Raw genomic sequence first — 23,607 nt, 5'->3', positions numbered from 1 at the left:
TGTCCCCAATTCCCATCCACTATCTAGTTCTTCTTTATTGCATGACATATGTATATAAATATATACTGGGTAGGGCAAAGTCTAACGCCTACTTCTTCTAAGCCACCACATCCTTTTGCATCATATTTTAATATCAAATATTGCTGTTACACTATATAACAATGCAAACCCTTTTCGAATTTAACCTATAGACACCAGAACAACCAGGAGTGTTTTGTCCTGAATTAAACAGCATATAAAGATATGGTGTGTAAAGGGAAAATGGTGCATTTCAATGCTTCCACAGCATTTTCTTTTACTCTGATGTTGCAGTTATTAGGTGTGGATAGCGGCGTTCTCAAAGATGCTCTGACACATAAGAAGATTACTGCGAAAGGAGAAGAGGTATATGATACTTATAACTTATCACTACACTACTGTACTACTATATGACTCAGATTTTACTCTAGAGCAAGCTAGTTTAATGAAAAACGTGTTGATTGTGTATTCCAAGCCTGGCATTTTTCTTTATATGTCTCTGTTACAGCTGATGAGTCCGTTGAATCAGGAGCAGGCTTCCTCAGCACGAGACGCTTTATCTAAAGCCATTTATGGACGCACCTTCACCTGGCTCGTGAACAAAATCAACACCTCTCTGGCCTTTAAGGTAGACTTACTGTATATAATCTGTGTATCAGTGTAAATAATACTTGTTCCTCAAGCAACAGTAGAAGTGATGGTGTTTGTCTCCCTCCAGTGACGTATCGTCAAAATGACAAAAGTTTACTGAATAGAGTAGGGGTTTCTACTGATGGGTGGCAGTTCAGATGTGGACAAAGTATTACACTGGACCAAATCATGCACTTGAAAATATACTGTAGCAAAGGTGATCAGTGTCTCGGGGAAAAAAATAGATGTCGCACAACAATTCCACTTTTCTAAACATGAACCACCACAGCTTCTGTAGCAGATCCTCTGTTGCAGTTTATCCAGTCATGTGCATTTATATGAATTATTTAGCTGAAGACATTACATTACATTAATGGCATTTAGCAGACACTCTTATCCAGAGCAGCCTGGGGAGTAGTTGGAGGTTAGGTGCTTTGCTCAAGGGTGCTTCACCCATTTCTGCTGGTTCAGGGAATCAAGCCAGCAACCTTTTGGTCCCAAAGCTGCTTCCCTAACCATTAGGCCATGAATTTCCTAGTTTATCAGACTAGAGACTAGATAGAGAGATCAGAAAGGGATGTTTTCGAAGTGTTTTTTTTTCCCCACTTGAATATGAATATTTTAAATATGACGTTTAAAAAAAAAGATGATGATGACAGAAACATAATGTTTAAAGACAAATGGACAAAAGTCCTGTTTTGTCATACAGTGTTTATTCTCTGCTTAGGATATCTAGAAATTAATCACTAATGATTAAGGATTATATGTCAGTGTTGTTGGCGGCACGGTGGTGTAGTAGTTAGCACTGTCACCTCACAGCAAGAAGGTCCGGGTTCGAGCCCAACGGCTGGCGAGGGCCTTTCTGTGTGGAGTTTGCATGTTCTCCCCGTGTCTGCGTGGGTTTCCACCGGGTCCTCCGGTTTCCCCCACAGTCCAAAGACATGCAGGTTAGGCTAATTGGTGGCTCTAAATTAACTGTAGGTGTGAATGGTTGTTTGTCTCTGTGTCAGCCCTGCGATAACCTGGCGACTTGTCCAGGGTGTACCCCGCCTCTCGCCCATAGTCAGCTGGGATAGGCTCCGGCTTGTCTGTGACCCTGTAGAACAGGATAAGCGGCTACAGATAATGGATGGATGTCAATGTTGTCACCATTGAGTCATGATGGTTGCTTATCTGGACTTATGTAACAGTGGAATTTTATGTAATCAAAAAATTTGAGTTGAACATCCCTGAACTAGTATACTCTAACAGTTGTTACCTGCTTCCTGTTTGACTGTTATTTTTCATTTTGCAGTACGTGTTCCATCCACCTTCCCACTGTGTTTACTGTGATTGTTGTTGGGGTTTTTTTTTCAGGAGGACTTCTTCAGCAGTAAGAGTACATCTGTCATTGGCCTGTTGGATATCTATGGGTTTGAGGTCTTCCAGAACAACAGGTGTGTGTACTGAGGATTTAGACACAGTAAACTTTTGATGTCTCATTTAAGTAATCATAGTTTGTTAATTTTTTTTGACTGCCCTTACAAAAAAATTTATTCAAGTGTGCTTCTAGTATACTTATTTTAAACTAAAAATAAGAGAGTATGCTTTCAGTTTACTTTTTATTTACTTATCAGAGATATACTTAATAAAGTTATACATAAGTATACTTGGCTTATACTGAAAAGTATACAGAAAAGTCTAAGTATATTAAGCTTTATACTTAAACTTTTGATCAAGATATACTTAACAAAAGTGTAATAAATTATTAAAATATTTGTGCCTTATGTTTAAGTGTACTTGCCCTGTAGTTGTGCTTCAACATTGCTGACTCTTAAGTATGTCTGTGGTTCCATATAAGTTTTTATTATTATTATTATTATTATTATTATTATTATTATTATTATCTTTTTTTTTTATTTCTCCTGAGTGGGATGATTAATTTTTTTTATTTATTTCTTTTTCTTTAGCGCTTGGATGTCAATTTCAGTTGTCATTGCCATGTTTTTATACTTTGGCATTTAATACAATGTTGCTTTAAATTTTGATTTTTAAAGAAAATGAATATGTTCTTAATCCTGAGTATCTGTTTTTATTTTGTGAATTCTTACCTTTATAATTTCATTGTAACTTAAGGTACAAAACATTTAAGTTGTCTACTGGTAGTGTGCATGAGGTAAGAGTTAGGGCTAGAAAACTAATAGTATACCTAGAAGGGTAATTGCAGTATACTTCAAAACTAAAAATTGGACAAGATGTATATAACCAGTAATTAATAGCATATTACCAATATGGTATTAAGTATACTTTTATAAACTAAAAAATGGACTAGAAGTGTGTAACGAGTAAACCAAAAGTATATTTCCAGTATACTACAAAGTATACTTTAGTAAACTAAAACGTGGACTAGAAGTATAAAACAAGTAAACTCATATTTCCACTACTATGAAGTATGCTTTTGTAAACTAAAGCGTGGACTACAAGTATAGAACTAGTAAACTATTAGTATATAAGTTTACTTGTGGTATACTTGCAGTACAAAATAAAAAAATACTAGTTGTATACTCAAAGTTTACTTCTCTTAGACTTAAAGTATACTTTTTATAAACTAAAAGTGGGCCAATTTAGTCCCAAGAAGTATTAGATTAGTTTACTTACAAGTATACTGTAAGTACATTTATATCAGTATACTTGGTACACAAAGTATACTTAAGGAAATATACTTTAACTTTATTTAAGTATATTTAATAAAATGAACTTGAAGTATATTTCTTTTTGATAAGGGTGTATGAACAATAGAATTAGAATTCATTATTATATAATTAAGTACATGACATGAGAAGCTCTTGCACTAGCAGATAGATGAGTAGACAGAATACTTTGCCTCACATAGCAAACTGTTTGTCCTTCATTTGCAAGAAATGGTAAACAAGAATAACATTGCTATAATGTGATGCTGGTTTCCTGGTTCCTCCTGGGTTCTATCAAGCATTATATTACAGTAATTCCCTCATGTTAAAGCGCATAATGGGACTGAATTTGTCAGGTTGTACTTTTGAAAGCTAGAAAGAATGGCTACAGTGGGGCAAAAAAGTATTTAGTCAGTCACCAATTGTGCAAGTTCTCCCACTTAAAAAGATGAGAGAGGCCTGTAATTTTCATCATAGGTACACTTCAACTATGAGAGACAGAATGAGAAAAAAAATCCAGAAAATCACATTGTCTGATTTTTAAAGAATTTATTTGCAAATTATGGTGGAAAATAAGTATTTGGTCAGTAACAAAAGTTTATCTCAATACTTTGTTATATACCCTTTGTTGGCAATGACAGAGGTCAAACCTTTCCTGTAAGTCTTCACAAGGTTTTCACACACTGTTGCTGGTATTTTGGCCCATTCCCCCATGCAGATCTCCTCTAGAGCAGTGATGTTTTGGGGCTGTCGCTGGGCAACACAGACTTTCAACTCCCTCCAAAGATTTTCTATGGGGTTGAGATCTGGAGACTGGCTAGGCCACTCCAGGACCTTGAAATGCTTCTTACGAAGCCACTCCTTCGTTGCCCGGGCGGTGTGTTTCGGATCATTGTCATGCTGAAAGACCCAGCCACGTTTCATCTTCAATGCCCTTGCTGATGGAAAGAGGTTTTCACTCAAAATCTCATGATACATGGCCCCATTCATTCTTTCCTTTACACGGATCAGTCGTCCTGGTCCCTTTGCAGAAAAACAGCCCCAAAGCATGATGTTTCCACCCCCATGCTTCACAGTAGGTATGGTGTTCTTTGGATGCAACTCAGCATTCTTTCTCCTCCAAACATGACAAGTTGAGTTTTTACCAAAAAGTTCTATTTTGGTTTCATCTGACCATATGACATTCTCCCAATCCTCTTCTGGATCATCCAAATGCTCTCTAGCAAACTTCAGACGGGCCTGGACATGTACTGGCTTAAGCAGGGGGACACGTCTGGCACTGCAGGATTTGAGTCCCTGGCGGCGTAGTATGTTACTGATGGTAGCCTTTGTTACTTTGGTCCCAGCTCTCTGCAGGTCATTCACTACGTCCCCCCGTGTGGTTCTGGGATTTTTACTCACTGTTCTTGTGATCATTTTGACCCCACGGGGTGAGATCTTGCATGCAGCCCCAGATCGAGGGAGATTATCAGTGGTCTTGTATGTCTTCCATTTTCTAATAATTGCTCCCACAGTTGATTTCTTCACACCAAGCTGCTTACCTCTTACAGATTCAGTCTTCCCAGCCTGGTGCAGGTCTACAATTTTGTTTCTGGTGTCCTTTGACAGCTCTTTGGTCTTGGCCATAGTGGAGTTTGGAGTGTGACTGTTTGAGGTTGTGGACAGGTGTCTTTTATACTGATAACGAGTTCAAACAGGTGCCATTAATACAGGTAACGAGTGGAGGACAGAGGAGCCGCTTAAAGAAGTTGTTACAGGTCTGTGAGAGCCAGAAATCTTGCTTGTTTGTAGGTGACCAAATACTTATTTTACCGAGGAATTTACCAATTAATTCATTAAAAATCCTACAATGTGATTTCCTGGATTCTTTCCCCCCATTCTGTCTCTCATAGTTGAAGTGTACCTATGATGAAAATTACAGGCCTCTCTCATCTTTTTAAGTGGGAGAACTTGCACAATTGGTGGCTGACTAAATTCTTTTTTGCCCCACTGTAAGTATTAATAACGATAGTTTAGCAGGCTGAAGTTTCGCTATTAGTCACTTAATAAGTTTATCCTTCATCATTGGTTGTATTGATTGATGAATTGCTGAAATTCAGAAAAGAAAATTATTAGATAACAGAAAAAGATGACGTACAAGAAACCCATGAATATGCTATGAACATGCAAATTGTGTGTAATGGCCTGCATTTGCATAAATCAATATGATAGGTTATTACAGTTCATATTTTATGATGCAGTAACACTTGCGTGTCACATATTCATTGATAATTTAGAAACTCCAAGGAGCTTTTCAGCTTCCACTTAAAAAAAAAGAATAAAATATGGTCAACAGTCATTTTTTTTTTACATTTTCACCATACTTAAATTCATTCTCCTGAATATTTTAATAAAAGTTCCGATATAACATCGTGTCTATTTGTGATATTCTATTTAAAATAAAATTTCCAGGGGGAAAAACACTTTCTTTCTGGGAATCTGTAGGTTGTTGTTGTTGTTGTTTTTCCAAAAAATACTGGCTGCTGTCACAATCCAGTACATAATATTCCTGTATGTAGTTTAATATTTGAATTAAAATATTCATCTACATTTAAAAAAAAAAAGCCGTAACACTGTTATCAAGCAGCTGAGGCAGTCACATGATAAATCTCTTCTCTTTTTGCGAAGTTTTGAGCAGTTCTGCATCAACTACTGCAACGAGAAGCTGCAGCAACTCTTCATCGAGCTGACCCTGAAATCAGAACAAGAGGAGTATGAAGCCGAGGGAATCACGGTAGGACCTCCCTCTATGAGGGGCCGCATAAGACTTTATCTATTCTGACCCTCTCACATGCATACATTCTCCTCTCACATGCATATACAACCCCGATTCCAAAAAAGTTGGGACAAAATACAAATTGTAAATAAAAGCAGAATGCAATGATGTGGAAGTTTCAAAATTCCATATTTTATTCAGAATAGAACATAGATGACATATCAAATGTTTAAACTGAGAAAATGTATCATTTAAAGAGAAAAATTAGGTGATTTTAAATTTCATGACAACAACACATCTCAAAAAAGTTGGGACAAGGCCATGTTTACCACTGTGAGACATCCCCTTTTCTCTTTACAACAGTCTGTAAACGTCTGGGGACTGAGGAGACAAGTTGCTCAAGTTTAGGGATAGGAAGGTTAACCCATTCTTGTCTAATGTAGGATTCTAGTTGCTCAACTGTCTTAGGTCTTTTTTGTCGTATCTTCCGTTTTATGATGCGCCAAATGTTTTCTATGGGTGAAAGATCTGGACTGCAGGCTGGCCAGTTCAGTACCCGGACCCTTCTTCTACACAGCCATGATGCTGTAATTGATGCAGTATGCGGTTTGGCATTGTCATGTTGGAAAATGCAAGGTCTTCCCTGAAAGAGACGTCGTCTGGATGGGAGCATATGTTGCTCTAGAACCTGGATATACCCTTCAGCATTGATGGTGTCTTTCCAGATGTGTAAGCTGCCCATGCCACACGCACTAATGCAGCCCCATACCATCAGAGATGCAGGCTTCTGAACTGAGCGCTGATAACAACTTGGGTCGTCCTTCTCCTCTTTAGTCCGAATGACACGGCGTCCCTGATTTCCATAAAGAACTTCAAATTTTGATTCGTCTGACCACAGAACAGTTTTCCACTTTGCCACAGTCCATTTTAAATGAGCCTTGGCCCAGAGAAGACATCTGCGCTTCTGGATCATGTTTAAATACGGCTTCTTCTTTGAACTATAGAGTTTTAGCTGGCAACGGCAGATGGCACGGTGAATTGTGTTCACAGATAATGTTCTCTGGAAATATTCCTGAGCCCATTTTGTGATTTCCAATACAGAAGCATGCCTGTATGTGATGCAGTGCCGTCTAAGGGCCCGAAGATCACGGGCACCCAGTATGGTTTTCCGGCCTTGACCCTTACGCACAGAGATTCTTCCAGATTCTCTGAATCTTTTGATGATATTATGCACTGTAGATGATGATATGTTCAAACTCTTTGCAATTTTACACTGTCGAACTCCTTTCTGAATTGGGGGATTGGTGATCCTCTTCCCATCTTTACTTCTGAGAGCCGCTGCCACTCCAAGATGCTCTTTTTATACCCAGTCATGTTAATGACCTATTGCCAATTGACCCAATGAGTTGCAATTTGGTCCTCCAGCTGTTCCTTTTTTGTACCTTTAACTTTTCCAGCCTCTTATTGCCCCTGTCCCAACTTTTTTGAGATGTGTTGCTGTCATGAAATTTCAAATGAGCCAATATTTGGCACGAAATTTCAAAATGTCTCACTTTCGACATTTGATATGTTGTCTATGTTCTATTGGGAATACAATATCAGTTTTTGAGATTTGCATATTATTGCATTCCGTTTTTATTTACAATTTGTACTTTATCCCAACTTTTTTGGAATCGGGGTTGTATTCTCACTCTCACATATGTATATTCTCCTCTCACATACATATATTCTCCTGTCACATACGTACATTCTCCTCTCATATACATATATTCTCCTTTCACATGCATACATTCTCCTCTCACATACGTATATTCTCCTCTCACATACATATATTCTCCTCTCACATACATATATTCTCCTCTCACATACGTATATTCTCCTTTCACATGCATACATTCTCCTCCCACATACACACATTCTCCTGTCACATACATATATTCTCCTCTTACATACGTATATTCTCCTCTCATCTACATCTATTGTCCTCTACGTAGATTCTGCATACATTCTCCTCAACTGGACTGACTGATGCCAAAGTCTAAAGCCAAGCCTTGCACATTTACAGTGGTGCCTCACCCCATGTTCCTTTGTATTGTTTATCACTAGGCATTTGCATTTCTGCTTATTTTGAAGACAGTCCACCTGTCTGCATTGGAGACTGAGCAGCTTTTAATCTCAGTCTAAAGTCAGCTGTATTGCTGTATCCCTATTTCTCCTCCCTCCTTTTCCCTTTCCTTCATTTCTTTCAGGCAAAGCGCCTCTTTATCTCTCTCTGTATTGTAGTGTTGCACAGCTATTCTGAACAGGGAAGTCCATGTCAATAAGTTTCACATTGTACACTAATGTACAGTATGGTAAGCATGCTAATTATCGGTTAAGCTAGGCTATTTTAATACCAGCCTCACTGTGTGTTTTGCCTAATCAAATGAGAACATCATAAAGCAGCATAGCTATAGCCTTCAGATAAGTTGTTGGAACAGTTTCTAAGGTAGCATTGTAGGCCAATTTAGGCCAGGTTAATAAACAGAGGACTGGCATGACTTTTTGTAATACAACGATGCGGCACCTCTTTCTAGACAACAACAATAATAGAGGGTGACTGACTCCAGGTTGGAGTCTGGCCTGGGACATTTCCCGACCCTACACTATCTCTTTCTCCCTGTCATCTCCCTCTAGGCTACACTATCTCGCTGTCCCTTTTCTGTCCTCCTGTTATGATCTCTGGTGAAAATCTTTAGATTTTTTTCAATAATAGTAATTTAGTCAAAATATAGCCTATTTACATTTTATTTTTATTTATAGTTATTAGGCCTATCAAGTACAAAAATTCAAGCCAAACCAACAATAGGGTTCCCTAAAATTATATAGGCCTATATATCGAGGGCTTGGAGCCAGAGGGAAGTAAGTGGCATTTTTGGCGAAAATGAGTTCTATATATCAAATGAAAGGTCTTGATGAGCTCTATCTAACTGTACCGAAAAGACACATCAGAAATCAACCTATATTGAATAAAACAACAAAACAACAAAGACCTTACTCAGAAGTGGGCATCGGTGTTGGAGCCAAAAGGGCGTATGTCCCATTTACACCTATGGCTTAGATAGGCTTAGAAGGCCTAGCTTAAGTGAAGTAATAACAACAAGATAACTGAACAAGATAACTGAAATTGAACTGCTTGAAAGTACAGTAGATGTTAAACTGTTCAAGTGTTTGAAATGAAAGACATAAATGTGAAGTCATAAATGAGAATGGAGCAAAGGGATGCGAAAAGGGGGATGAGAATTGAATTGTGTACTTGTATAGGAAGGAAATGGCCAGGCTACATTGCAATTAAACTAAATAGAGAAGTGGAGAGACCAACACATCAGAATGTGTTTGTTGTATACAGTATTTGAAATAAAATGAAAAAAAAAATAATTACTTGTTAATCACATTGTTTTTAACCAAGGATGAGCAGATACGCTTATTTTCCTTTCAAAACATTAGAAATGTTTGGTGCCCAAAAGGCGTATCCTATCTTTTTTGCCATATTTTTAAGATTTTACAAGATTTTTGAATATGTTCAATATGTTAATATCATATTTTTATTTAATGACTACCTCATTTAAGTATGTTTATGGCTATAATGTTGTGGTTAAAGGTAAATAAATTTTGTTGATTAAAGGGTGGTCAAAATTTTGTTTTGGCTCTCCTGTAAAGTTGGTCAAATGTGACTTACGCCCCTCTGGCTCCAAACCCTTGATATAATTATGTAATTTTATATGTACGTATGTGACAGGAGAATATGCCTATGTGAGAGGAGAATGTATGTATGTGAGAGGAGAATGTATGTATGTGAGAGGAGAATATATGTATGTGAGAGGAGAATGTATGTATGTGAGAGGAGAATGTATGTATGTGAGAGGAGAATATATGTATGTGAGAGGACAATGTATGCATGTGAGAGTGAGAATGTATGTATGTGAGAGCGAGTATATATGTATGTATGTGAGAGTGGGAATGTATGTATGTATGTATGTATGTATGTATGTATGTATGTATGTATGTATGTATGTATGTATGTATGTGAGAGTGAGAATGTATGTATGTGAGAGCGAGTATATATGTATGTATGTGAGAGTGAGAATGTATGTATGTGAGAGTGAGAATGTATGTATGTGAGAGGAGAATATATGCATGTGAGAGGACAATGTATGCATGTGAGAGTGAGAATGTATGTATGTGAGAGCGAGTATATATGTATGTATGTGAGAGTGAGAATGTATGTATGTGAGAGTGAGAATGTATGTATGTGAGAGGAGAATATATGCATGTGAGAGGACAATGTATGCATGTGAGAGTGAGAATGTATGTATGTGAGAGCGAGTATATATGTATGTATGTGAGAGTGAGAATGTATGTATGTGAGAGTGAGAATGTATGTATGTGAGAGCAAGTATATATGTATGTGAGAGTGAGAATGTATGTATGTGAGAGTGAGAATGTATGTATGTGAGAGGAGACTATATGCATGTGAGAGGACAATGTATGCATGTGAGAGTGAGAATGTATGTATGTGAGAGCAAGTATATATGTATGTATGTGAGAGTGAGAATGTATGTATGTGAGAGTGAGAATGTATGTATGTATGTATGTATGTATGTGAGAGTGAGAATGTATGTATGTGAGAGTGAGAATGTATGTATGTGAGAGCGAGTATATATGTATGTATGTGAGAGTGAGAATGTATGTATGTGAGAGTGAGAATGTATGTATGTGAGAGCGAGTATATATGTATGTATGTGAGAGTGAGAATGTATGTATGTGAGAGTGAGAATGTATGTATGTGAGAGGAGAATATATGCATGTGAGAGGACAATGTATGCATGTGAGAGTGAGAATGTATGTATGTGAGAGCGAGTATATATGTATGTATGTGAGAGTGAGAATGTATGTATGTGAGAGCGAGTATATATGTATGTATGTGAGAGTGAGAATGTATGTATGTGAGAGTGAGAATGTATGTATGTGAGAGCGAGTATATATGTATGTATGTGAGAGTGAGAATGTATGTATGTGAGAGTGAGAATGTATGTATGTGCAAATAACAATATATGCATGTGAGAGTGAGAATGTATGTATGTGAGAGAGCGAGTATATATGTATGTAAAAGGGCCAGTATGGATAATGTCTTGTATGGCCCCTCATATCCCTACACACACACACACACACACACGTGTACACACTCATCTTACACTTCTGCACTAGTCTACTGTGCTCAAAGTCATGGGGAAAAGGGTTCCTCTGATTATTAATATGCTTATTTTAAAAGGGTACATTTTTGAGCTGCTGTGTGATGAAGCATGTGTTCTGTGTCATTTCTGTACTCTGATAGTGTTGACCTCGCACAGCATCATAAAATCATCACTATTAAAGAAAGCCTCCTTGTGACCACATACCCAGAGTGGGCCGCTTTTGAATTCCTGTCATTCTGCAGATATTTGCTTTCATAACTGTGTGACCAACATGGAAAAGAGTGATTAAATGTCATTTGTTGCAGATGCAGTCCTCTTCTGAGATGTTTTTCTTTTCTGTTTGCAGTGGGAGCCTGTGCAATATTTCAATAACAAGATTATTTGTGATCTTGTGGAAGAGAAGTTCAAAGGCATCATCTCTATCTTGGTGAGGGTTTTCTCTGAATATTCAGTAATCGCTGTGTAGTCCAAGTTAAACATAATAATTCTTTTAGAGTTATACTTTTACTTCTGGTTAAGTTTTTGTAACCTTTGCTAGATTTCTCCCCCTCTGACACAAAAGCACCCTCTCTCTGTATTTTATCCTAAACGCATGTATTCCTGCTCATTCATGCAATTTTCCAATTAGCCAATCCTGTGACCACAACACAATGCATAAAATCGAGCATATACTGGTCAAGATCTTCAAATAATAGTCACATGAAACCTCAGAATGGTGAGAAAAAGTGATGTCAGTTACTTTGAATTTGCATGTGGGTTTTTGTTTCTACCAGATGGGCTGGTTTGAGTATTTCAGAAATTGCTCATCTCCTCAGATTTTCATGCAAAACAGTCTGTAGAGTTTATACAGAATTATGTGAAAAACAAACCAAAAGAAAACATCCATCCAGTGACCATCAGTTCTACATGAAAAGCCTTGTTATAGACAGAGGTCAGAGGAGAATGGACAGACTATTCTGAGCTGACAGGACTGTTCAATTAATTCAAATCACCACTCTTTACAACCATAGTGAACAGAAAAGCATCTCAGAATACATAATACATTGAAGCTTGAAGCCACAGTGGGCACAGGCTCACTAAAGCTGGGTAGTTGAAGATAAGAAAAACATCACCTGAATTTTTTCCAGTCTCCAGTTATGTACAGGTGTTCCAACTAACAAGGTCACTGAGTGTGTATCTTATTCTGTGTGCTCTCTGTCTAATGAGTGTTTCTGTCTATTGGATTAATACATATAAAATCAGTGGCGAACCGTTACTATTAGAGCTGGGACTTCAGCTCAGCCAAAACTTAGCCAGACACACCAAAAAAGCAACAGGGCAAAGAATTTTGCAAGGGATTAGCGGCAGGCTGCCAGGTCACACCGTTGTGTGTAGTTGTCGATGTTGTTTTTAAAAGTTACTAAGTAAATTATATAGGGAACTGAATACTTAAGTGTGAGTGAAAAATACTGTGGCGAGTGTGTGTGGAAGAAGAGTCTGGAGACAGAAATCTTAGTTTCTCGGTCGTTAGCCTGTCCTACTTGCTCCTGATAGCACTGGCTTGACCGCTTTATTAGCATTCGCTAACACTACTGATGAACGCTACACTGGCTGCTGAACTGATGTCGCAGACTCGCGGTTAAGCTAGCGTTGGCCTTCGAGAAGGCCTAGAGCGATAAATTTTTGGTCCCTCCCACTATAAATCAAAATCTGATTGGTTAATTCATCTGTCACTTCCTAGGTAAACATACACTGCCATATCCTTCTGTCCCGGCAATGAAGTCCTAACCAATGAGTGAGCCAGCTCTAAACTCTTCTCAGCCTGGAGACAACAAACAAAAAAATCTCATTGGATAACTCGATTTTAATGTTTTCAGGACAGTAACCCTTTCAAGCAAATTTGATAGAAAATGAGGCCAAATTAGAAGAGAATATCCATCCATCCATTATCTGTAGCCGCTTATCCTGTTCTACAGGGTTGTAGGCACGCTGGAGCCTATCCCAGCTGACTATGGGCAAGAGGCAGGGTACACCCTGGACAAGTCGCCAGATCATCGCAGGGCTGACACAGAGACAAACAACCATTCACACTCACATTCACCTAGAGCCACCAATTAGCCTAACTTGCATGTCTTTGGACTGTGGGGAAAACCGGAGCACCCGGAGGAAACCCACACAGACACAGGGAGAACATGCAAACCCCACACAGAAAGGCCCCGGTCGGCCGCTGGGCTCAAACCCAGGACCTTCTTGCTGTGAGGCGACAGTGCGAACCACTACACCACCATGCCGCCCTTAGAAGAGAATAATTATAATGAAATTATGAAAGAACGAAAGCAATTAAAGAATGAAAGAGATTAAATACAACATTTGAAATGCTGACGTTTGGGCCTTCTCTGAAGGCCTAGAAGGCCAGGACAGTTCCACTCTCAGTAAAATGTTGTAATCTCTCTCTCTCTCTCTCTCTCTCTGTAGGATGAAGAATGTCTGAGGCCAGGAGATGCCACTGACTTAACGTTCCTAGAGAAGCTGGAGGACACATTAGGCGGCCATGCCCACTTCTTAACGTCAGTCACACTTCATCACAATATACACATCAGAATGCTCCAGTGTTTTTAATCTAATCTCTATTCATTTCATCTATAGTGTATGAGTGATTCTCTTTACAAAAACACATCTGGAGCCTAAAGACAGTTACTAAATTTTGTCAATAAACATGTCAGATACATGACTAACTAATGCACATTTAAAATTACAACCATTACATTGTTCACCAAAAAAAAAACCCTATGGAGAAAAAATCCAGGACCGTGACGTCGCCCGGTAGGACGCAGCCGGGGCCCCACCCTGGAGCCAGGCCTGGGGTTGGGGCTCGTATGCGAGCGCTTGGTGGTCGGGCCTTTGCCCATGGGGCCCGGCCGGGCTCAGCCCGAAGAGGCGACGTGGGCCCGACCTCCTGTGGGTTCACCACCCACAGAGGTAGCAGTAGGGGTTTGGTGCAGTGTGGATTGGGTGGCAGTCGAAGGCAGGGGCCTCGACGACCTGATCCCCGGACACAGCGGCTGGCTGTTGGGACATGGAATGTCACTTCGCTGGGGGGGAAGGAGCCTGAGCTTGTGCGGGAGGTTGAGAGGTACCGGCTAGAGATAGTCGGGCTCACCTCCACGCACAGCTTGGGCTCTGGAACCCAGCTCCTCGAGAGGGGCTGGACTTTCCACTTCTCTGGAGTCGCCCGTGGTGAGCGGCGGCGGGCTGGTGTGGGCTTCCTTATAGCTCCCCAGCTCAGCCGCCATGTGTTGGAGTTTACCCCAGTGAACGAGAGGGTCGCCTCTCTGCGCCTTCGGATTGGGGAGAGGGCTCTTGCTGTTGTTTGTGCCTACGGGCCAAATAGCAGTATAGAATATCCGGCCTTCTTGGAGTCCCTGGGAGAGGTACTGAGGGGTGCTCAGACTGGGGACTCCATTGTGCTACTGGGGGACTTCAATGCTCACGTGGGCGATGACAGTGACACCTGGAGGGGCGTGGTTGGGAGGAACGGCCTCCCCGATCTGAACCCGAGTGGTGTTTTGTTATTGGACTTCTGTGCTAGTCACAGTTTGTCCATAACGAACACCATGTTCGAGCATAGGGGTGTCCATAAGTGCACGTGGCACCAGGACACCTTAGGTCGGAGGTCGATGATCGACTTTGTAGTCGTGTCATCTGATCTCCGACCCTATGTCTTGGACACTCGGGTGAAGAGAGGGGCTGAGTTGTCAACTGATCACCACCTGGTGGTGAGTTGGATCCGCTGGCGGAGGAGGAAGCTGGACAGACCTGGCAGGCCCAAACGTATGGTGAGGGTCTGCTGGGAATGTCTGGCCGAGCACTCTGTTGGGGAGGTCTTTAACTCCCACCTCCGGGAGAGCTTTTCCCAGCTTCCGAGGGAGGCGGGGGACATTGAGTCTGAGTGGACCATGTTCTCTACCTCCATTGTGGACGCAGCTGTTCGGAGCTGTGGCCGCAAGGTCTCCGGTGCCTGTCGTGGCGGCAATCCCCGAACCCGGTGGTGGACACCGGAAGTAAGGGATGCCGTCAAGCTGAAGAAGGAGTCCTATCGGGCCATGTTGACCTCCGGGACTCCTGAGGCAGCCGACGGGTATCGGCAGGCCAGGCGTGCTGCAGCTCGGGCAGTTGCGGAGGCAAAAACTCGGAACTGGGAGGAGTTCGGGGAGGCCATGGAGAAGGACTATCGGTCGGCCTCGAAGAAATTCTGGCAAACCGTCCGGCGCCTCAGGAGGGGGAAGCAGTACTCTGCCAACACTGTTTACAGTGCGGGTGGGGAGCTGTTGACCTCGACTGGGGACATTGTCGGGCGGTGGAAGGAATACTTTGAGGATCTCCTCAATCCCACCGTCATGTCTTCCACTGAGGAGACTGAGGCTGATGACTCAGAGGTGGACTCGTCCATTACCCAAGCCGAAGTCACTGAGGTGGTTTGCAAGCTCCTCGGTGGCAAGGCACCGGGGGTGGATGAGATCCGCCCTGAGTATCTCAAGTCTCTGGATGTTGTGGGGCTGTCTTGGTTGACACGCCTCTGCAACATCGCGTGGCGGTCGGGGACAGTGCCTCTGGAGTGGCAGACTGGGGTGGTGGTCCCTCTTTTTAAGAAAGGGGACCGGAGAGTGTGCTCCAATTATAGGGGAATCACACTTCTCAGCCTCCCAGGGAAAGTTTACTCCAGGGTACTGGAGAGGAGAATTCGACCAATAGTCGAACCTCGGATCCAGGAGGAACAATGCGGTTTTCGTCCTGGTCGCGGAACACTGGACCAGCTCTATACCCTTCATAGGGTGCTCGAGGGTTCATGGGAGTTTGCCCAACCAGTCCACATGTGCTTTGTGGATCTGGAGAAGGCATTCGACCGTGTCCCCCGTGGTATTCTGTGGGGGGTGCTTCGGGAGTATGGGGTTCGGGGCTCTTTGCTAAGGGCTGTCCGGTCCCTGTACGAACGGAGCAGGAGTCTGGTTCGCATTGCCGGCAGTAAGTCAGACCTGTTCCCAGTGCATGTTGGACTCCGTCAGGGCTGCCCTTTGTCACCGGTTCTGTTCATAATTTTTATGGACAGAATTTCTAGGCGCAGCCAGGGGCCGGAAGGAATCCTGTTTGGGAACCACAGGATTTCATCTCTGCTTTTTGCGGATGATGTTGTCCTGTTGGCTTCTTCAAACCAGGACCTTCAGCATGCACTGGGGCGGTTTGCAGTCGAGTGTGAAGCGGCTGGGATGAGAATCAGCACCTCCAAGTCCGAGGCCATGGTTCTCGACCGGAAAAGGGTGGCTTGCCCTCTCCAGGTTGGTGGAGAAGTCCTGCCTCAAGTGGAGGAGTTTAAGTATCTCGGGATCTTGTTCACGAGTGAGGGAAGGATGGAGCGTGAGATCGACAGGCGGATCGGTGCAGCCTCCGCAGTGATGCGGTCGCTTTACCGGTCCGTCGTGGTGAAGAAGGAGCTGAGCCAAAAGGCGAAGCTCTCAATTTACCGGTCGATCTACGTTCCGACTCTCACCTATGGTCATGAGCTTTGGGTAATGACAGAAAGAACAAGATCGCGGATACAAGCGGCCGAAATGAGTTTCCTTCGCAGGGTGGCTGGGCGCTCCCTTAGAGATAGGGTGAGAAGCACAGTCACTCAGGAGGAGCTCGGAGTAGAGCCGCTGCTCCTCCACATCGAGAGGAACCAGCTGAGGTGGCTCGGGCATCTTTTTCGGATGCCTCCTGGACGCCTCCCTGGGGAGGTGTTCCAGGCATGTCCCCCCGGGAGGAGGCCCCGGGGAAGACCCAGGACACGCTGGAGGGACTATGTCTCTCGGCTGGCCTGGGAACGCCTCGGTGTTCTTCCCGAGGAGCTGGCCGAGGTGTCTGGGGAAAGGGAAGTTTGGGCTTCCATGCTTAGACTGCTGCCTCCGCGACCCGGTCCTGGATAAGCGGAAGAAGACGAGACGAGACGAGACGAGACCATTACATTGTAACAATAGGAAGAATCAGAGTGAAAATCTCCTCAAAGTTGCTTTTCATGTTGGTTTATTTAACTTTCCTACACTGAAGCAATACACGTTAAGTAATGCCGGGTACTTGGGCTTTTTCCCTTGATAGTTTACAACCCCGATTCCAAAAAAGTTGGGACAAGGCCATGTTTACCACTGTGAGACATCCCCTTTTCTCTTTACAACAGTCTGTAAACGTCTGGGGACTGAGGAGACAAGTTGCTCAAGTTTAGGGATAGGAATGTTAACCCATTCTTGTCTAATGTAGGATTCTAGTTGCTCAACTGTCTTAGGTCTTTTTTGTCGTATCTTCCGTTTTATGATGCGCCAAATGTTTTCTATGGGTGAAAGATCTGGACTGCAGGCTGGCCAGTTCAGTACCCGGACCCTTCTTCTACGCAGCCATGATGCTGTAATTGATGCACTATGTGGTTTGGCATTGTCATGTTGGAAAATGCAAAGTCTTCCCTGAAAGAGACGTCGTCTGGATGGCAACACATGTTGCTCTAGAACCTGGATATACCTTTCAGCATTGATGGTGTCTTTCCAGATGTGTAAGCTGCCCATGCCACACGCACTAATGCAACCCCATACCATCAGAGATGCAGGCTTCTGAACTGAGCTTGATAACAACTTGGGTCGTCCTTCTCCTCTTTAGTCCGAAAGACACGGCGTCCCTGATTTCCATAAAGAACTTCAAATTTTGATTCGTCTGACCACAGAACAGTTTTCCACTTTGCCACAGTCCATTTTAAATGAGCCTTGGCCCAGAGAAGACGTCTGTGCTTCTGGATCATGTTTAGATATGGCTTCTTCTTTGAACTATAGAGTTTTAGCTGGCAACGGCGGATGGCATGGTGAATTGTGTTCACAGATAATGTTCTCTGGAAATATTCCTGAGCCCATTTTGTGATTTCCAATACAAAAGCATGCCTGTATGTGATGCAGTGCCGTCTAAGGGCCCGAAGATCACGGGCACCCAGTATGGTTTTCCGGCCTTGACCCTTACGCACAGAGATTCTTCCAGATTCTCTGAATCTTTTGATGATATTATGCACTGTAGATGATGATATGTTCAAACTCTTTGCAATTTTACACTGTCGAACTCCTTTCTGATATTGCTCCACTATTTGTCGGCGCAGAATTAGGGGGATTGGTGATCCTCTTCCCATCTTTACTTCTGAGAGCCGCTGCCACTCCAAGATGCTCTTTTTATACCCAGTCATGTTAATGACCTATTGCCAATTGACCTAATGAGTTGCAATTTGGTCCTCCAGCTGTTCCTTTTCTGTACCTTTAACTTTTCCAGCCTCTTATTGCCCCGTCCCAACTTTTTTGAGATGTGTTGCTGTCATGAAATTTCAAATGAGCCAATATTTGGCATGAAATTTCAAAATGTCTCACTTTCGACATTTGATATGTTGTCTATGTTCTATTGTGAATACAATATCAGTTTTTGAGATTTGTAAATTATTGCATTCCGTTTTTATTTACTATTTTGTACTTTGTCCCAACTTTTTTGGAATCGGGGTTGTATATTCTATCTGCAGCTGAATGGTTCATGAAAATGCTCTAAAAATATTCATTTATTGCCTTTAGTCTTCCATTATATATGTGTTTGAGTAAATGGGTTTCATATTATTTCCTTTTAGAATTGTTGAGATCCTTGTCAGTGGAAATCTCACACACACACATGCGACAGATATAGTAGAAAGAGATTAGATTATAAACCTCCTTTAAATATGTATCCTTTGACATCATTGTCTTTATTTCAGTATTCTGGATTGTAGTAAGTTATAAACACCTTCTGCCTCTGCTTTGTTCTCTACCTCAGTCATAAGCTGGCTGACGGAAAAACCCGGAAAGTGATGGGCAGAGATGAGTTCAGGCTGCTGCATTATGCCGGAGAAGTCAACTACAATGTAAACGGTGAGGGAGTGGACAGAGACACGGTCACTGAACTAGAGGACACTCTAATACCCGAGTCATGAGTTCTGTCTAGAGCTGATACTCAGGCTCTGCTCAGCAACATGTTTACTGACCCCTTTGTGTTCTTTGTCATTCCCAGGCTTTCTGGACAAGAACAATGATCTCCTCTTCAGAAATTTGAAAGAGGTCAGTGTGTGGGACTGGGAAGAAGTATGACTAGGACAATTCACAAACATTGTTTTGCAGCTCCGTTTTCGCTGATCTAACTTTGTAATATTTGTTGATGTCTGGGTCTGTGATTGTGCTTGATGCAGGTGATGTGCATGTCCGAAAACAAGATCCTCAATCAGTGTTTTGACCGTGAAGAGTTAACGGACAAGAAGCGGCCAGAAACGGTAAGAACGAATAATTTTTCTTATTTCGATCAAAACGTTCATTCTGATGAACCATGATCTAAATCGAGTGATATACAGGGGAATCTCTGCTTGGTGCCCACACTGTGAGGAATGCCCTGACTCTTAGGTCACACTTGTCATTGTGTGTGCGTGTGTGTGCCCACTCTGCAGTAGGCCATTGGCTGAGAGAGAGTGGGCTGCTGATGATGATGTGGCTAAGCTGTTTGTATGCATTGTTGATGGCCATCCTCTCCCACACTGTCACCGCCTGGCTGAATCTGCACACTAGGACGTGTGTTCTTCTAATACATCACTCGTCTCGTTCCCTCTTTCTTTCTTCTATTTCGTTTCTTCTGTCCCTAGACGGCTACCCAGTTTAAGAACAGCCTGGCTAAGCTGATGGAAATCCTCATGTCTAAGGAACCGTCATATGTGCGCTGCATCAAACCTAATGATGCCAAGCAGGCTGGTGAGTTCCCTGATTTAGACTTGTGTGTGTGTGTGTGTGTGTGTGTGTGTGTGTGTTCGTGTTTCTCTTGGTCAGATGATATGATTGTCTTATTAGTTCTGCAATCCTGCTTCAGTACTGTGGTTTGGTGATGAACAGCACAACCATGTGGTGAAAGTTTTAATAGAAGGAGTGAAAAACATTTCTTCTGTCTGTGCTGGAAAGTTACTTTCCACTCGTTATAATGCTATTGTTTTCCGTTCACTGTTCATTCACACTTTGTATTATTCATTGGGTTTTTTTCTCCTTTGTCTCCATTTCTCTGTCTCAACTGTTTTGAGTGTCATTACACTGAATTAATACCACAGCACTGTTCAGTTCTCAAATCTGATTGGTCGGAAGGTTTTGATTAACTTTCCATAATAGTGTAGAAACTTTGACGGTAGTGCTTTCTATAATTTAAATCAGATTTCTGTTAATGGGCAATTCTTCAGCAGAGAAGCCAAAATTATGAAATTATTAAGATTGCCTCAACTTGTCAGCTCAGTGATATTGCAAAAGTATGGAATCCAAGGCAAAATGTACTGAAAACCAGATTTAAAAATCACCCCAATTATAGCAATGTTGCTTCAGAGAAATCTTGATTTGAATTTTAAGAAATGAAAGTTCAGGTTTTCTCTGATGTAATTCCGTTACTGACTTTTCTTTCCTCATAAAAGATTTTGCGTTCAGAGTTAAACATAGCCAATTTTTCTATGCTTTTTAGGGTCAAAATATACCCCATACTGTGTGAAAGTTTTATTTAATTCCATTATCTTGAGTACTGCAACTAAAAAAGTTACCACATTTTGCTGTGAATGTAATTCAGTTACCAAAGAACTACCCTAATGTGCTTGCTGTAATATGTTTCTGTAGTAACTTAGAAAGGCACTTATCTGGTCAAGCCCTTAATTTTGAGAGAGAGAGAGAGAGAGAGAGAGAGAGAGAGAAAAGAGATGCGGTCGATACATGTTCATTAATTTAAAAAATGTAGTTGTTGGTAAATTGTGGTATAAGAGCAATAAAACATTTAACTCGTAACACTTAACAGTAACCTGGCTTTGCATCAAGCCGCATCACACCGCCCTGTCTGATTATTTTCCCTGTTGTTTATTACTCTTTACATATTGAGTTGTTTTTATGCCTCTGCCAGGTGGTGGTGGCGGTGGCATTATGTTTAGGTTGTCCAAATGACTAGATGAGATTATTTTTAGTGCAGTATATCAAAAACATGTGGTTGAATGTTTGTAGCATTTATATGGAATCATCATTGTAACCAGCAGCTGAACTGATTTGATTTTGGAAACGATCCAAAAAAGGTCAAAGTCACAGCAAGGTCTAATGTCTGAATAGTTTTCCTTCAGTAGCTTCCTTCCTGTTTGAAGCATATTTGAAATGTATTTCAGCCATACAAAATTTGCAACAAAAAAAGGACACACTTGTTAGCAACGGAGGCATCCCAGTGTTTTATATGAAGAATTTTTGGATTTGAAGTAAAGTGTGATCTTTTGAACGTTGTGTCTCTTTGTAGGCCGATTTGATGACGTTCTGATCAGACATCAGGTGAAGTATCTGGGCCTGATGGAGAATTTGAGAGTAAGGAGAGCGGGCTTTGCCTACCGACGCCGCTATGAGGTCTTCCTCCAGAGGTCAGCATGTCTTCCTGGATGTCTCTATCTACTTGTTTAAAGCCAGAGAGAAATGCAGTCCTTGTTTCCATACAAATGCAGTAAATATAGTGTCAGCACTTTCTGTTCCTGTGCAGTGTTTCATCACTGGGGGATTTTAGTGTAACTATTGGCCAACGCAGCTTTGTGATCAGGTTTATTCAGATATGTTTGTGCTATAATTCATATTACGTGTTGTTTTGCCACAGGTATAAGTCGCTGTGTCCGGACACCTGGCCTAACTGGGACGGCCGCTTGGTAGATGGCGTTTCCACACTTGTTAAGTATCTGGGTTACAAACCTGAGGAGTACAAACTTGGCAGGTTTGTTATACCCCAAAAGCCCCTTTTCCAGATGTTTCCACATGTTTTTCTTCAACACTGATTAAAAATGTGATTACGCATGTCAATTTTAGGACCAAAATCTTCATCCGTTTTCCAAAGACCTTGTTTGCAACAGAAGATGCATTAGAAGTCAGAAAACACAGTCTTGGTAAGAACTTTTTTTGTTGGTGAATCAGTATACAGACGAACCATGGCATAATGTCAACTAGACTACTTTCTGTATATGACATGATATTGTTCTGTGCTTATGCATGATGGCAAAGCATGCTTATGATTAATACCTGTACATTTACAGCAACCAAGCTTCAGGCAAACTGGAGGGGCTACTGTCAGAAATCCAAATACCGTAAAATGAGGCGATCAGGTAAGGCTTAAAAGAGGAAGGACTTCTTATCATGTCTTATTTACAGAAATTCATGAAGACAGAATGGTTTCATTTTAAATGTCTATGTAACTTTATTCCTCTTGTCCAAAAGGAAATTGACCAATTTAATGTTCTTGTTCTGCAGCCATCCTGATTCAGGCCTGGTGGAGGGGAATTTTGGCCCGCAGGAGAGCACGTCGCAGAAGACAAGCTGCTGACACCATCCGCAGGTCTGTCTGCTTCAGTATCTTACTCCGATCTTACTCAGTGATTTATTTTAGTTCTCTTAGGACTGCTTAATAAGACCAATCAGATAATCACAATTATTTTTGAAGCTGCAGTTTAGGAACAAAATAATTGTATTGTCACAAAGCTAGTTAATATAATTTTCTATCTTTAACTGCAGATACCATTATCCTAGTCAATTATGTTTCGTTTATCTTGAACATGTTTAAAATATGATTAATTTCACAGGCCTAAATTAGTATTATGCTCATACAGTACTGTTTTAGGTAGCCTGAATATATTTTGAATGGTCTAAAGTATCACCAGGCCAAACTAAAGTCTCAGTGTCTGTCTCACAAATGCCCTCTGACCTTTATTCTTTATCTGGTCCTATCACATGATCTTACTTTCCACTTTAAGAATAGGGAGTGGGCTGTGGGACTATATGCTTTTGTGATCACAAGAAATTACATTTGTAGTGTGCATTGCGGGATGTCAGAATAGTAATGTGTTGTAAACATGGATATTCATTGCATACAAGTGAAGCAATGACTGACGGCATGAGTCATAAAAAGAGATTTATACCAGTTCTAATGAACCTTGTGACAAAGATTAATAACCCCTTCGGACACAAGGAAAAACGCCATGGAACTTCAAGGGGGTAATCTTGCACCACTAAAACACTGTCATAGCAAGTGGCTGATTTGATATTAGGGAATTTATCTGGTACTTTGTGTCTCATGTACATAAATTAGTGTAAAATGGATCATATTTTTATTATTATTTTTAGGGAATAAAAGTTACTAGGGTGTGCTGGACAAAAAGGACAAAAATCAAGAGCCTGACACAAAGCGCAGTTATTGTTACCACCCTGAAGTTACTCCTTTT

At 41.4% G+C, this 23,607-nt stretch overlaps 1 protein-coding gene across 3 annotated transcripts in view; it reads left to right on the top strand.

Moving 5' to 3' along the window:
* The window catches only part of myo1cb (myosin Ic, paralog b), a 103,760-nt gene that overhangs the window by 69,644 nt on the left and 10,509 nt on the right, over positions 1 to 23,607 (top strand). For all 3 annotated transcript variants that reach the window (XM_060944217.1, XM_060944219.1, XM_060944218.1), the window contains exons 9-23: positions 313 to 384; positions 527 to 646; positions 2,005 to 2,084; positions 5,985 to 6,090; positions 11,653 to 11,733; positions 13,761 to 13,852; positions 19,143 to 19,237; positions 19,377 to 19,423; positions 19,552 to 19,632; positions 19,996 to 20,101; positions 21,651 to 21,768; positions 21,996 to 22,109; positions 22,202 to 22,278; positions 22,426 to 22,494; positions 22,640 to 22,724. In XM_060944217.1, the coding sequence (XP_060800200.1) occupies positions 313 to 384; positions 527 to 646; positions 2,005 to 2,084; positions 5,985 to 6,090; positions 11,653 to 11,733; positions 13,761 to 13,852; positions 19,143 to 19,237; positions 19,377 to 19,423; positions 19,552 to 19,632; positions 19,996 to 20,101; positions 21,651 to 21,768; positions 21,996 to 22,109; positions 22,202 to 22,278; positions 22,426 to 22,494; positions 22,640 to 22,724 (1,343 nt within the window). The remainder of the gene's footprint in view (positions 1 to 312; positions 385 to 526; positions 647 to 2,004; positions 2,085 to 5,984; positions 6,091 to 11,652; positions 11,734 to 13,760; positions 13,853 to 19,142; positions 19,238 to 19,376; positions 19,424 to 19,551; positions 19,633 to 19,995; positions 20,102 to 21,650; positions 21,769 to 21,995; positions 22,110 to 22,201; positions 22,279 to 22,425; positions 22,495 to 22,639; positions 22,725 to 23,607) is intronic.

This window comes from Neoarius graeffei, chromosome 17, assembly GCF_027579695.1.
Source record: "Neoarius graeffei isolate fNeoGra1 chromosome 17, fNeoGra1.pri, whole genome shotgun sequence".
In the NCBI taxonomy this organism is placed as follows: domain Eukaryota; kingdom Metazoa; phylum Chordata; class Actinopteri; order Siluriformes; family Ariidae; genus Neoarius; species Neoarius graeffei.
Note: the sequence above shows the minus strand (reverse complement) of the source record. Positions and strands in the feature narration are given on the sequence as shown.